This window comes from Carassius auratus, chromosome 1 (genome assembly GCF_003368295.1).
Source record: "Carassius auratus strain Wakin chromosome 1, ASM336829v1, whole genome shotgun sequence".
NCBI classification, from domain to species: Eukaryota; Metazoa; Chordata; class Actinopteri; order Cypriniformes; family Cyprinidae; genus Carassius; species Carassius auratus.
In genome coordinates, this window is record NC_039243.1 from 34,198,565 (window position 1) to 34,213,228 (window position 14,664).

Genomic DNA, 14,664 nt, shown 5'->3' on the forward strand with positions numbered 1-14,664 from the left:
AAAACAATTGATTTAAATTATTTACATTACATTTTTAGGGTTTTATTATACCTAAACCTGTATAAAGATGATTCTCGACTGTTATGAAAGATTTAAAAGGATGATTTGATATTATACAGTTTGTGTGTAAAATGGCCATAAACAGGTTTTCTCATTATATACAATGTATCTATTCACTGTAACTAATTTGCATATCGATGGTTCCTGGGGCAACACGTAATTAAAAAATAAGTTAAGGCAAGATAAATACAAGTTTCATTGTATCTCATATTTAATATAAATATTGAGATATTCTTCATGTTCCAGTAACTACAGAGAGTAGTTTTTTTTAAATAAGGGTTTTTAGATAATTGATACAATATAAATTATACATACTGTTTATATTACAAATATATTAGATCCTGATGTCTATTGATTGATATCTGATGTCACTGATTGTGTTTGTCTACAGCTCTTGACCAGGTCAGGAGCAGCGGTCAGACTAACAGTCACAGAAACACCGACTGACCTCCTTTATCTCTTTCTTCTGTCTTTACAAAGAAGATAAGAGCACAGCGGATCTCTCCAGCTCTGCAGTAATGTTTCAGCAGATAATGACTCTCTTAGCTGCAGGAAAAGTGAATGTGGTTTCAGTGCTTCGTGTTCCTGAGACAGGACACCAACATGGAAGAGATGCTGGAGAAAGAGATCCTGAAGAGGAAGACCCTCTGGAAGGGTTTCTGATGGAGGATCTGGGGCCCGAAGACGACGGAGACCTTGTCATTGATGCAGGTGTTTGCTGAAATCTCCTACTTCAGGTTCATTTATACAGTTAAGCATTTTGATCCTCCAGCAGATGATGATCTGATGCTCTTTTCTACAGAAGAAAACATTTTAACCAACTAATTTACTGTCTCTAGAGATTAAGTTTTGAACAAGAACAAATGTATATTATAAAAAAATCACATTTCTATGTGTATATTATACTCATCAGTACTCACAATACAGATATAGTGTTAATATTAATAATAATACAAATAATAAATGTTACAGCACTTTTGTGCCCTCTAGTGTTTGTAATCTAGAACTTCGCAGGAAAAACAAATTGTCATAAACCTTTAGTTTGTTTGTACAACTATTTAAAATAAAATGGCTTTTATATTTTGTCTTTGTCTGCAGTGAGAGATTGATTTAGAACAGTTTGATAAACCCAGGTTTAATAAATGACCACACACGAACCACGTGATTAAAACAGCTTTAGAGGCCTCCTAAAACAAAAGATCTTCCAGTGCAGTCCAGCAGGCGGCGCTGTGAACACGGAAACAGTGAAGAAGAAGAGCCGCGTTTCCGTTGTTGTTATCCAATCAGGAGATCGTGCGTTTTATTTTGAACGCATCACTGGCGGGTAAATCGATAACGCTATTTCTCTTCAGGATTAAAATAAACGGTAACGATCAGAAAAGCGCGTGTGATCCGCGAAGGTAAGAGTCGAAGAAAGAACACACGCTCACGCTCACTGCTGTCAGACTGATGTAACCTCGTGACCCCAGCTGTCATGTTTTGTGTATTTTGAATGGGCTTTTGTTTTTAGTAATAAATCTGTTCCTTGATGTTTAATATATCCGATTAGTTCTGGGTTCATTAGTGCATCCCTGTAAAAGAGGAATGAGCAAAGCTTATTTAAGAAGATTTAAAAACATGGCATACGAGTCCACACAAAATTATTTTGATGTCAGTTCTATTAAACCTGTATTCAGTTTTTAATAGTCAAGAGTTTTCCATCAAGAGTTTATGTATTGTATGTAATGTATTGCAATATTGTAATGCTTCAAATAGAATTGTCATCAAATGTCACTTCTGTCTGAACTATTCCTTTTAATAAAGTGTAAATTAATCACAGTAGAATCAAAGATTCATATCTGATGGAGATAAACATCAAATAATATCTGAATCACACCTGAACATCAAAGTACTAAATGTTTATCATTTGTTTCAGTTAAGATTTTGTTTAACAACTTTGATTTAGTTTTGATTTTATTTATTTTTGTAAATTCAGTTGTGCACAAAAGAAGTCTTTAGATCATATTTAAGAGAGAAGCATGTTTTCGATGGGGGTCAGTGTTAATGTCTGTCAGACAAATATATTGAAATTAATTTATATCTTTGACAGAAAAAAATGTACATGGTTTGATTTGTATAAGAGACATTTTTCATTAAAATTCCAGTTTTATTCGTTTTTTTTTCCTGAATATTATGTTCTAAAAATATATTCTTTCTGGGTTTGCAGAAGCACTCACCCTAATGTCGCTTGTCATTAAAAGTGTTTTCTAATGTAAATCAGTTATAGTGCCACAGAAAAGAAGAGTGCAGTCATTTTCAAAGCCATATTCACTGGTATAAACTAAAGTTAGGTTTTAAATGATTTTATAAGTGTAAGTGTTCACTCCGCGTGCTCTGTCTGTCTGAATCCGTCTCCTGCTGTTTCAGATGTGTCCTGCAGGAGGCGCTGCAGCTGGAGTCTGAGAGACGCATCACAGCTGAAGAAGACCAGGAGAGATCACAGCTCTGCACAACTCTTTCATTCAGCTCTCAAGTGCTAATGTAAGTCAGTGGTCTGTTTGAGCTCTGTCAGGATGAAAGAAACTTGAGGAAACTGTGCAGGGAGCTGGAGGAGAATATGGAGATGGCACACGAACACCGAGCAGAGAATAGTGTGTATCCGTGTACTGTGCGTGATCAGATCGAATCCTTCTGTAAATGTAATATTAATTAAAAGGCTTTTTTTGTCATGTACTCTGTCTGATTTATGAGTAATTAATCACAGTTCTTCTGATCGTGCCAGTGCTTGTGAAACGCTGCTTCTGTCTGAATCCAGTCGTTCAAGCGCCGTGTTCTCTGATGTGTTCTGCTTCACTGATGCTCAATAGCTCCGTCTCTACTCCTCATAAACCTTCCCTTCGTCCGTGTTAGGACTCCGAGCTCTACCTCTTGCCTTCGCTGGATTTGTGCAGATTCATTCAGTTCGTCACAGCAAGAGTAATATTGTGTAAATGTGATTTTAATCCACAAACACACGACGCTTCCTTCATCTCTGCCCTGATCTCAGAGTTGTGTGACAGAATAGATTGCTTTATGATTGTGGTGTTGATTCAAATTATATATATGTGTATGTGTGTATATATGTATGTGTGTGTGTGTGTGTGTGTGTGTGTGTGTGTGTAAAGCTCATGATATTTGGTCACTTGTTTTTAATTAAAGAGTTTAAATAAGTTTTCATGTGGTGCAAAGATGAGGTCCTATGAAAATGATCATTCATTTACCTCACCTTTCTTATAACGTTTTTTTTTTTTTTTTGCGTTTATTCGGACCAGTTTAAATATGTACAATCATTGTGAACTTAAAAAAAAACATCAATAACTAATAATTTGTGTCAAACTGCATGGTAACAATTTTATGACTGAATTACATTTAAAAATGTATGTCAGCTTTCATTATTTTAGTGCTAGAAAACTATTCTTTCCAAGTTATATAATATTAATAAGCTTTATTTTTTTCAATAATATAAAACCAGGTGTAAAGTATTATTTGGGGTTATCTCTCTTAGAAATAAATGTAATTTATAAATAAGTGAAGTCTGTTAAAGTTTCTGTAAAGGGAAGGTTTAGCTGGAGGATGTTTTTAGCACGTAAATGTTTGGATGGTTTGTGTTCTGTGTGTATTCACCATTAAATTAAAATATGAAATGTTTTCTCAGAACGCAGTGGTTCACAAACGCACCCTTCCTAGTGTCTGACACCCATCAGCACATTACTGTTGTTAAACACCACACTCATAACCGCAGTAATACACACATTCACTACACAGCGCTTGACATTAACCTGCTCGCTCTCCAGTCACTGTAGCTATAGTTTATCACTCAGCATTAACCCATGGCCTCAGTTCTGTTATTGGGAAATGACATTTTATTTGACTAAAGTTACTACTAAAATTTACAAAAAACAAAAACAGTAAAAATTTATCATTTTGTACTGAAATGTAAGTCACTTAATTATTTATTAACTACTCGTTTGAACTCTCGTATGAAATCAATGTCAAATTTGCACTGGTACTGGTTATCAGGAACAATGCACTCTTGGTCGTGTCATGTTGATAACTAGGCTATATGTTATAAATATAAAAACTGCATATTTACCGCAGTATATTTCTTCTGTGTGAAGTTGATAATTTTTTTATCAGAAAGGCTGTGTGAGACTCAACTGATTATCCTTTATTATTCACCGTTTACGCCAAATTTAATAAAATCTGATTCATTCTCCTTGAAATGTAGATGCTCCCATATTAGATTAGTTGTGTAAGTAACACTTTATTTTAAGGTGCCCTTTTACACATTACATGTACTTAAAAACAATTATGCATAATTAAATGCAAGTAACCCTAAACCAAACCCTAACCATATAGTAAGTACATGTAGTTAGTTAATATTACTCCGTACTCACTTACTCCTTTAAACAAATCCACTTGTTCCAGACAAGATTTAATGTGGAGCTCTGTTCCTGTATATAAAACCCAACCTGTGTGTCGAAATACACCCGCATTTATCAAGCGCGACTGCATATTAGAAAACATAAAAGTTTCATTATATATATAAATATATATAAAAGAATATTCTTATAAATTTCGTTGTAGTTTGTGTGGTGTGATGTGGTGCACCTCATCCTAAAGAACACAGCAACACATCCTCTCGTAGAGACATGTTTATATCACTGAATTAAGAAGATGTAGTAACTCATTTCCTTTAAAGTAAATGGAAGCATTTAGACTTACACAGATGGCAATAAGAAAAGCGTATACGAAGAAGACATTTCACTCGAATAATAATAATAAAAGAATCGGACCCTTCCTAAAAACAGAACAAAAAAAGTTTGATTTTTGTAAACATTTGGCTTTAACTTGAGCACTTTGTGTCGTAATAGGAAAGGTCTGTACAAGCGTCGATTGAGGTTAATAACGTCTCAGTCTACTGATGGAATCACAAACAATAGCAACATCAGTTTAAATATCATGGTTTTCAAATTCACTCTCCAAATGTTCCCGTGTGCCAGCGGTTCTCGCAGAGGAGAACATTGTTCAGGAGGCAGACACGAACCGGTCCATGTTACCTGAGTAAGCTGGATGCCTGATGTAGGATCCTGAGCTTCCTACTGATGCAGAGTTATTGTACTGAACAAAAGAGCCCAGCTGCGCCGGAGACGTTCTGCTGTAGGGGTCTCCGACAGCATCTCCAGCGATGGGAGACAAACTGGAGATGGCCATCCTCCCCGACGAGCCGAAGGCCTGGCCGCTGCCTTGAGGATAGGATACCTGAGCGTGTCCGTGTCCGGGGCTGGAGTAGGAGAAGGACATGTTGTTGGAGGAGCTGGAGCTGCAGGACTGATGCTGGAAACTCTCCGGACTGAAGCTGTGGCAGGACTGCTGAGGCATCATCTCTGAGCCCACCAGAGAGTTGATCCTGAAGACCCTGGACTGAGCGGCGCTGAAGCTCGGCGAGGACTGGTAGAAGGCCGCTGGGCTCATGTTGGGGTAGACCGAGCGTGTGATCTGGACCGGGGAGAAGACGGGAGACTCGTGCACGTACGGCGAGTACGTCGTGAAGTCGCTGCGCTTGAATCGCTTCCGTCGTCGTAGAAAGCTTCCGCTCTCAAACATGTCTTCGGCGTTGGGATCCAGCGCCCAGTAGTTGCCCTTTCCGGGTCGGCCGGGCTCTCGGGGGACCTTGATGAAGCAGTCGTTGAGGGTCAAGTTATGGCGGATGGAGTTCTGCCATTTCTTGGAGTTGTCTTGATAGAAGGGAAACCTCTCGGTGATGAACTTGTAGATGCCCCCCAGAGTGAGCCTGCGGTCGGGCGAGTTGGCGATGGCCATGGAGATCAGAGCGATGTAGCTGTACGGAGGTTTGCCTCGCTGTAGCGGTCTCTTCCTCCGACGGCCTTTCTGACCGTCGTTCACCGGAAGAGTGCTTTCAGAAGGAGAACCGCTCTCTACTTTCACCACAGGCATGACTCTGGCTCCAGGGAAGCTCTCGAGTGTCCCTCGCTGTTTCACTTCTCTTCAGGGGCAACAAATCTTCTTTGCTTCTGGTGAGAAAATACCAGTCATAATGCAGATTTTAAAATCCCTGAGCCGAATGATCCTTTGAGATGTCAGGTGTGTCCTTACACGTCTTCCGGGAGCAAGCCTTCACACAAACAGCCGTGATGTGATGTTGTTCTTCGCACGGCTGCAGAGAGAAGTGAGGACTCGATACCTGACTGACTTCACCTGAAGAGTGATTAGCCACGCCCCCTCCAGCAGGTGACTGTCACGCGGCTCACAGCACATGTCTCTGCAGATTTCAGTGCTCTCTCCATCGTGCACATTTATTTCCTTCAACTCTGGTGGAAGCTAGTACGTTAGCAAACACACGTTTCTTCTGTACACCAAAATGTAGAATTCTATGCATCGATGAGTTAAAAACTCGTCACTCTCAGAGAATAAGATTTAAAGGTATCGTCTGTGAATCCCATCGTCTTATTTCTTCTCTACACGCTGCTAATCTTTCTTCAGTGTTCTGGTTCTCCAGCATCTAATGGAAGACAGGTTTATTTTTGTAGCAAGCAAAACAGATGGGGATTTATTTTGGCTAAAGTGGGGGCGTTATTGAGCTCTAATAGCCCTGTTTAGTGGTAATACAAACTCCTCGGCCTCCGCAGGGCTTCTTTCTTGTCCAGTGCCGTGTCAGGCGGTTTCATCTGTGTGAGAAGATGTAAATATGTTATTGTAAGCCACAGTGTGTGCCTCCCTCTGTTTTAACAGCATGCAAATCTGGGTCACAATTTGGTGTGTGGGTATAGACAGCCTGATACCTGGGCCAGGTGTCCTGTTTCCATCTTTAATACAGGAGATAAAAATACAATTGATTCTGAACGGCGTTATTCCCACGGTTTTTTATTGGGAAGTAGCCTCGTTTGAACCCTGATCCTCACGTCTTGAATCAGTCAAACTATAAAATTCTGTCCTTAAACAATCGCTGCTCAGGTGGGCCTCGTGTTGCTTAAGAAGCTCTTCTATATATATATATATTATTATTCATTGTTTTGCTTGCTTGTTTTCTTTCTGTATGTATAATCTGCACAGCTGGTTCTGAAACGTACTCCTGTGTCTGATGAAGAAATGCTCGTAAAGTTGACCTGCAGTTTCCAGTGTGGAGAATAAACTAGTATAACCAGAATAATATCTTCAGCAAATCTCTCTCTTCTCTCTTTACTCAATCAGACTGGTACAAAACAATACCAGCATGTATGATCTAACACTGAATCTAACCTGCACACATCGTCTGATCCCAGTGGAGCGTACAGATGTTTATTAATGCATACTATTTCACATCATTAAATAAAAATCAAACACACAGGACGTAGAACACACATTGTTCTTTAAGTACTAAGCACTTCACTAATATTTCATTTTATTTCTCCTAGAAGTATATCACCAACTTCTGATGACAGATGAGCGTAAATTATTTGGTCTCATTAGATCTCAGATTTTTGTCTACATAAAAAGATTGGTGATTTTAACAACTATGATTATATGTCACTGTAGTTTAATAGACAGAATTAAGGCACCTCACTGAATCTGAGGAACTGAAACACTTTTTCTTTTGTTTTCTGGACTGATTGTAGAGCAGAATATAGCAAACCCGAGCATGGAGAATGATGGGAATGATGGGAATGATGGGAATTTTAATTCTGTGGAAATCAGCCGTGTGTTCCTGGAGCTCCTGACACCGATTGCTACGGCTTTAATTACACAACAAACAAACAAACAAACAAGTGTTTGTGTGTATGTGAGAGATGCTCCTGAAATAACACGATTGATTGATTGATTTATATTTACTTGTTATTGCCTTCAGACTGAACTCATCTTGGCTTCATTTATTCTACATGTCCACTGCTTGTATTAAAGTGTTTTATTATCTGTCCAAACTGACAAGTCAGATGGAATAAAAATATTTAAATAACATTTCTTAAAAAATCTATCCACTAATATAGTCTGAGTTCTTTTACTGTGAGCTGGATTTGTCAGAAGCAGCATGTGTTGTGGTGAAAATCAACCTTTTACACTAAAACAAGGCTTTTATCATGAAAACAATTCAACAAATGACAGTGACATTTTATTTCATTTTGTTCTGCACAAACAGATAGCTTGTATTCCAGAACTGTTTTCCAATATCGCACAAGCTGGAATGGTCCAAAAGGCCTTCCATTGAAGAATGATGTAAATCAGAGTTTTGTCGTTATAAGCCATGCAAAAACCTCTGACATCAGCTAAAATATGGTGACACGCAAAAGAAAGCTTAAGCGTTTATTTGTAAAAGGTTTCATGACTTCACACACAGCTTTCCTTTAAAAAACAGACATCGTTTTCTTCTTCGTTTCTGTTATAAATGTGGTCAGATCAGATTTTGAAAAGACGTGTTCTTGTTCCATGATTTGGTCAAATCCACTTCTTTTGTTCATTGCTGATTCTGGAGGTTTGGCTTCATTTTTATCTGCTTTTGTTGTTACTTGATCTTGAAATAATAAAAGTCATTAGCAGGATTACAAATACTCACCTTACTGTAATTAAGGCTTAAGTTCTTCCAGAAATTGTACTTTTTTTGAGTAATTTAAAAATCATGCACTAATTATTCGTTACATCCTTGTTCTGATTTTGTTTACTATTGATATCCATCTATCCATCGTCTGTGTCTAGTTGTTGTGGTTGTGTGTGTGTGTGTGTATGTGTGTGTGTGTGTGTGTGTGTGTGTGTGTGTGTGTGTGTGTGTGTGTGTGTGTGTGTGTGTGTGTGTGTGTGTGAGTGTGTGTGTGTGTGTGTGTCTCTGTGTATGTGTGTGTGTGTGTGTGTGTCTCTGTGTGTGTGTGTGTGTCTCTGTGTGTGTGTGTGTCTCTGTGTGTGTGTGTGTGTGTGCAGTCAGTGGCAATGCAAAGTCTCCGTGCCGGTTGACTGGTTGTCAGGCCGGGGCCGGTTTACATAACTGAAGCAGAATGCTGCGTCTCGGCTAACGTTCACTCTTCATGATCCACCTGTGTGTCTGGACACGGCCAATCAGCACTGCTCGTGTGTGTTCACACCAGACTCACACAGAGGAACCAAACAAACCCAGCCACCTGAGTTGACAGCGCACAGAATCATTCAGCTCTAGTTCTTGAAATCTAAGTTCCTCCTCCAGGTGTGTCCTGATGCTCAGGTGGTGATGAGCGTCTGAACTCTTCCTGTGTTTCTGCAGACGCCTCCAGACTTCTGTTGGCTCCGAGGCTCATTCTCTCTCCTCCCGCTGCTTCTGAAAGCCTTGCTCAATCCAGCTGTATTGTGAATGTGAGGCTTCAGTGTTCTCCAGGAATGTTGTCCCTCATTAGTGAACCTCGGAGGACAGATGTGACACACCTCGCTGGCACCCGATGACGAAACGAGAGCGAGATGGTGGTGTTGCCACCTGCGTGTCTGTTTCTGCAGGATTTGTATGTCCTCAATCACTGACAGCGCTGGATTACCTGTTCTTAGAGCAAAGAGCCAACACAAGCCACATCTTGTGCTCAAGTATTCGAGCTCTCACACACTTGATTCTCTGTGGGATTGATGTGTCGTGTTATTACTGGAGCAGTCTGATTAGCATTTCACCATGCACCAGTTTAAACACTGATTAACCATTCTCAAATGCCTAGTGCTCATTTTTTAGTAAATTGTCCTTGATTCAGAGGAGCTGATGCTAGAAAAGAGTGTTTTTGTGAGTTTTGTTCGAGCTGTCGGTGGAAAGGAGAGTTATTGTCCTGGAGAGACAGACTCATGGCCTTGGGTTACACTAGCACAGGTGCATTCTGGGATCAGACTTGTGTATATACATGATCTATAATCACAAACAACTCACTTCACGTGCTATCTGCCATATTTTAGGAGCTGTTTCAAAGGAAGACTAATATTTATTGTCAATTCCCTTTCAAAAGCGGCTGCTATTTCATGATTTTGGCTTAAAATCATCATATGAAGGCAAATATCATTAGTTTTCCCATACACACTCTTTCTCTTAGCTTCACAGAAATCACAGGTAACCAAACACACTAACACTTTAGTTTAGGGACCGACTTTCACTATTAACTAGCATGCATATGACTTGCATATTGGTTTATTAGTAGTATTTATAAAGCACATATCAATGCCACATGAGTATATTTTAGATACTAAACACAATTCCTAAACTTAATAAGCAGTACATTAGGAGGAGTTTATTGAGGCTAAAGTTGTAGTTAATGGTGAAGACTGGACCTTAATAATAAATAAAGTGCAACCCTGAACATATCGAAACATGTTATGCTTGCGAAAAAAATACCCTAGTGCACATTTTATCTGTAAAGCAGTCAATCAGTTTCTTTTTTTTTCTGTTTGCTCTTGTCATGCTTATTTGTGGCTTTCCCATGCCATGTCAAAGTAGATGTGTGTGTGGCTTTATTTACATATACTAGTATATTTGCACAACAAATGGAGCCCTCACAGAGCTGTTTTGCATCTGTGTGCATGCTGCTGGAGCTCACACTGACACTGAACGGCTGCTTTGTGTTTCTGGAGCTGCACCCAAATATGTATCCACCCCTCACTCATCCCCACTGCGTTCCTGTCACTCATATTCTGCTTTATTATGCTGCATTAAGTGTTACATGTGTAATGAAGGTTATCACCCAGTACCTGGAGAATATTTGATTATTTTTAAGAAATGTATTTTATTCAGCATGCATTATCTTAATCTAGTGACTATATATGTATATATATATATATATATATATATATATATATATATATATATATATATGTGTGTGTGTGTGTGTGTGTGTGTGTGTGTGTGTGTGCATTAAAGAATCCTTAAAAAAATTGTTTCTTGAGCAGTAAATCATATTTTCATGATTTCTGAAGATCATGTGACACTGAAGACTGGAGGAATGATGCTGAAAATACAGCGGAGCATCACAGAAATACATTACACTTTAACACAGATTCACACAGAACACAGTAGTTTTAAACTGTAATAATATTAAATTTTTGGCTATTGTAAAAAACTTTTTTATCAAATAAATGCAGACTTTTGAACACAACTCAAATGTTAGTACACACACACACACACCTTTGAGCTAATAAACCTTCAAATAGTTATAAATAAAATATAGCTGTATCATATTTTCCTGTGTTCAGAAAATATATAATTTTATGACATATTAAAATATTTCTATATATTTGTGAATTCATACCATCATAAATAAAATCGTCTGAGATTATTAGTACACTGGGATGCTGATGACACAGGTGTGTTCCTCCAGGACCTGATAGAGCACAGCTGCAGCAGAAACAATGTTTGAGAGGGTTCTCCGTCTCACCTCTGACCTTTCCTTCCAGTTTAACTCTTACCTGGCACAGCTGTGATTTACAGATGAATTAGAGAATTAGAGTATGATTCTCATGTCTCCTACTGTCATATTTATTTATTTTGAATATTAGGCTGTTTCAAATATTTTCAGACAAAAATGTCTAAGACCAAAAGTAAAGCGATGAAGTGGTTTTGTTAAGGAAGAAGTTTCTGCCGAACTTCACTGGAAGCGTCTGTTGGATTGAGAGCCGAGCTGAGCGTGTTGCTGTCGGACCTGTCTTACTGCCTCATTTGTCATCTCCAATCACAAGCTCTTTTGAAGCGAGCTGAAAGACGAGGCATTATCAGGTCTCTCTCGGTGATGAGAGCTCAGTCTGCCGCTCAAAAGAGAAAGTACGTGAGAAGCTGAACATGTAAGAACACACTCTGCTCTCACACACATTTCTGACATTCAGCCAGGGATGGCCCATTATTTATTTGCACATGTATTTATTTATTTATTTCACAAGACTGATGTCTAAGAGAGATTCACAATCATGCAGGATTGTTATTACTGAAATAAAGATTATGCTCTTCTGTCAGTAACCAAGAGAGGTCAGGGGGAAGTGTTGTGTGAGTACAGTTTTGCAATTTGATAAATGCACTTGTTCACAATAAAAATGTTGATTGCAGTTCAGTTGACATGCTTTGGCAAAGCATTGGTGCAAATCACAACTTCAGAGACCTTTTGTTATATGAGACGTAAAAATACTGGTAGCACAAGTTACATTACCAACGATGAAAAACAGTGTGTACATCATATACTCTCATGACAAACACTTCTAAAGCATTTATTAATCAGTTCATGCCAACATATGCACTTTATTTTAAAGGCCAATTCTCACTATTAACAAACCATTCACTATGACTTTTGCCTCAATAAACTCCTAATTTGCTGCATATTAATAGTTACTAAGTAGTTAGTAAGTTTTGTTATGAGATCTGATTAGGGATGAATAATATGTGCTTTGTAAACAGCCAATATGTTAATAACAGGCATGCTAAGAAGCAACTAGTTCATAGTGAGAATTGGTCCCTAAACTAAAGTGTTACTTGTTTTAAAATCAAAAGTTGTATCTGTTAATATTTAATATTATTTAATGGAGCAACATAAACTAACAATGAACAGTTTCATTTTGTATGAACTAATTTTAACAATGATTCATTAAAGCAAGAAGCCGTGGTTTACAGTGAAGAGCCGTTGTTAGGCACCATGCAAAGCATCCTGAGCTGTTATGAATTCATATTCATATACGTTATTCCATATACCTAGTAAGGTTTCACAAAATAAAACCGAGCAAAATAGTGTAATGATATTAATAAAAACATTATTCTTTCACCAAACACTGTACAAATTGTGAATAAAAACAGAATGCAATGATGTGGAAGTTTCAAATTTCAATATTTTATTCAGAATACAACATAGATGATGTATCAAATGTTTAAACTGAGAAAATGTATAATCCTAAGGGAAAATCAAGTTGATTTAAAATTTCATGGCATCAACACATCTCTAAAAAGTTGGGACAAGGCCATGTTTATCACTGTGTGGCATCCCCTCTTCTTTTTATAACAGTCTGCAAACGTCTGGGAACTGAGGAGACAAGGTGCTCAAGTTTAGGAATAGGAAAGTTGTCCCATTCTTGTCTAATACAGGCTTCTAGTTGCTCAACTGTCTTAGGTCTTCTTTGTCTCTTCTTTATGATGCACCACATGTTTTCATTGGCCTGTTGGTAAATGCAAGGTCTTCCCTTAAAGAGACGACGTCTGGATGGGAGCATATGTTTTTTTAGAACTTGGATATATCTTTCAGCATTGATGGTGTCTTTCCAGATGTGTAAGCTGCCCATGCCACACACACTCATGAAACCCCATACCATCAGAGATCCAGGCTTCTGAACTGAGCGCTGAAGATCACTGCATCCAGTCTGGTTTTCTGGCCTTGACCCTTACGCACAGAGATTGTTCCAGATTCTCTGAATCTTTGGATGATATTATGCACTGTAGATGATGATAACTTCAAACTCTTTGCAGTTTTTCTCTGAAAAACTCCTTTCTGATATTGCTCCACTATTTCTCGCCGCAGCATTGGGGGAATTGGTGATCCTCTGCCCATCTTGACTTCTGAGACACACTTCCACTCTGAGAGACTCTTTTTATTCCCAATCATGTTCCCAATTGACCTAATAAGTTGCAAATTGGTCCTCCAGCTGTTCCTTATATGTACATTTAACTTTTCCACCCTCTTATTGCTACCTGTCCCAACTTTTTTGTAATGTGTAGCTCTCATGAAATCCAAAATGAGCCAATATTTGGCATGACATTTCAAAATGTTTCACTTTCAAAATTTGATATGTTATCTATATTTTATTGTGAATAAAATATAAGTTTATGAGATATGTAAATTATTCCATTCATATTTTTCTCACAATTTGTACAGTGTCCCAACTGTTTTGGAATCAGGTTTGTAGTTCCTCAGAATCAGTTGTGGTTCCAACAAAGCGGTTGCCGAGCAACACACAGAAGTAAACAAAGGTGTGTTACTTTGTAGAGTAATTTACAACAGCTTCGAACGCAACTCAGCCAATCAGAATCAAGGATCTGTTTTAAAATAATTATGTAATAACTGTATTACTTATCATTAGTTAACATTAATGCATTGATGTTTAAATAACCAAAATATGTGTGACTCATTATAAAAACTTTGGCAGGAGAGATTAGATCAGTATTAACTGGTTACTAGCATGCATATGATTATCAGCTGTTTTTAGCAATTATTAATGCCTAATTCTGCATGACCATATATATTTTTAATCCTAAACCCCATAAACTTAACAACTACCTACAAACTATGAAGTTTATTTTTTATATGAGTCAGAGTTACTAGTTACTTAATACTGATAATTGGACCCAAATCTAAAGTGTGACAATAGAGAAATTCTGCATCATATTAACACAAACATGTTAGGATAACTTAATGCATATGATATATTATATGCATCGATATAAATATAAATGCCAGACATAAGCCACTTGTCCGGGACAATCTACAAACACTAAAGTTTACTGTGTGATAATGATTGATACACCTATACACGAAAGACCAATTTCAGACATGAAATACAAATATGCTTTCGGTCACAGTTTCTGCGGGGCACACTGTTAGTCTTCAGTGTGTTTGCTGACACGCATGAGTCTAG

General features: G+C 38.0%; 1 protein-coding gene across 1 annotated transcript; it reads right to left on the bottom strand.

The window, feature by feature from the left end:
- Nucleotides 1-5,085: 5,085 nt before the first annotated feature.
- Nucleotides 5,086-6,067, bottom strand: LOC113105646 (forkhead box protein E1-like). Its single transcript, XM_026266890.1, has one exon. It carries the CDS (start codon nt 6,034-6,036, stop codon nt 5,107-5,109), a length of 930 nt encoding a protein of 309 aa, XP_026122675.1. The 5' UTR covers nt 6,037-6,067; the 3' UTR covers nt 5,086-5,106.
- Between the last annotated feature and the right edge of the window lie 8,597 nt (nt 6,068-14,664).

Bases quoted from the DNA above. Each gene is read 5' to 3' on its own strand.
- LOC113105646 (XM_026266890.1), bottom strand. From the start codon at position 6,036: ATGCCTGTGGTGAAAGTAGAGAGCGGTTCTCCTTCTGAAAGCACTCTT.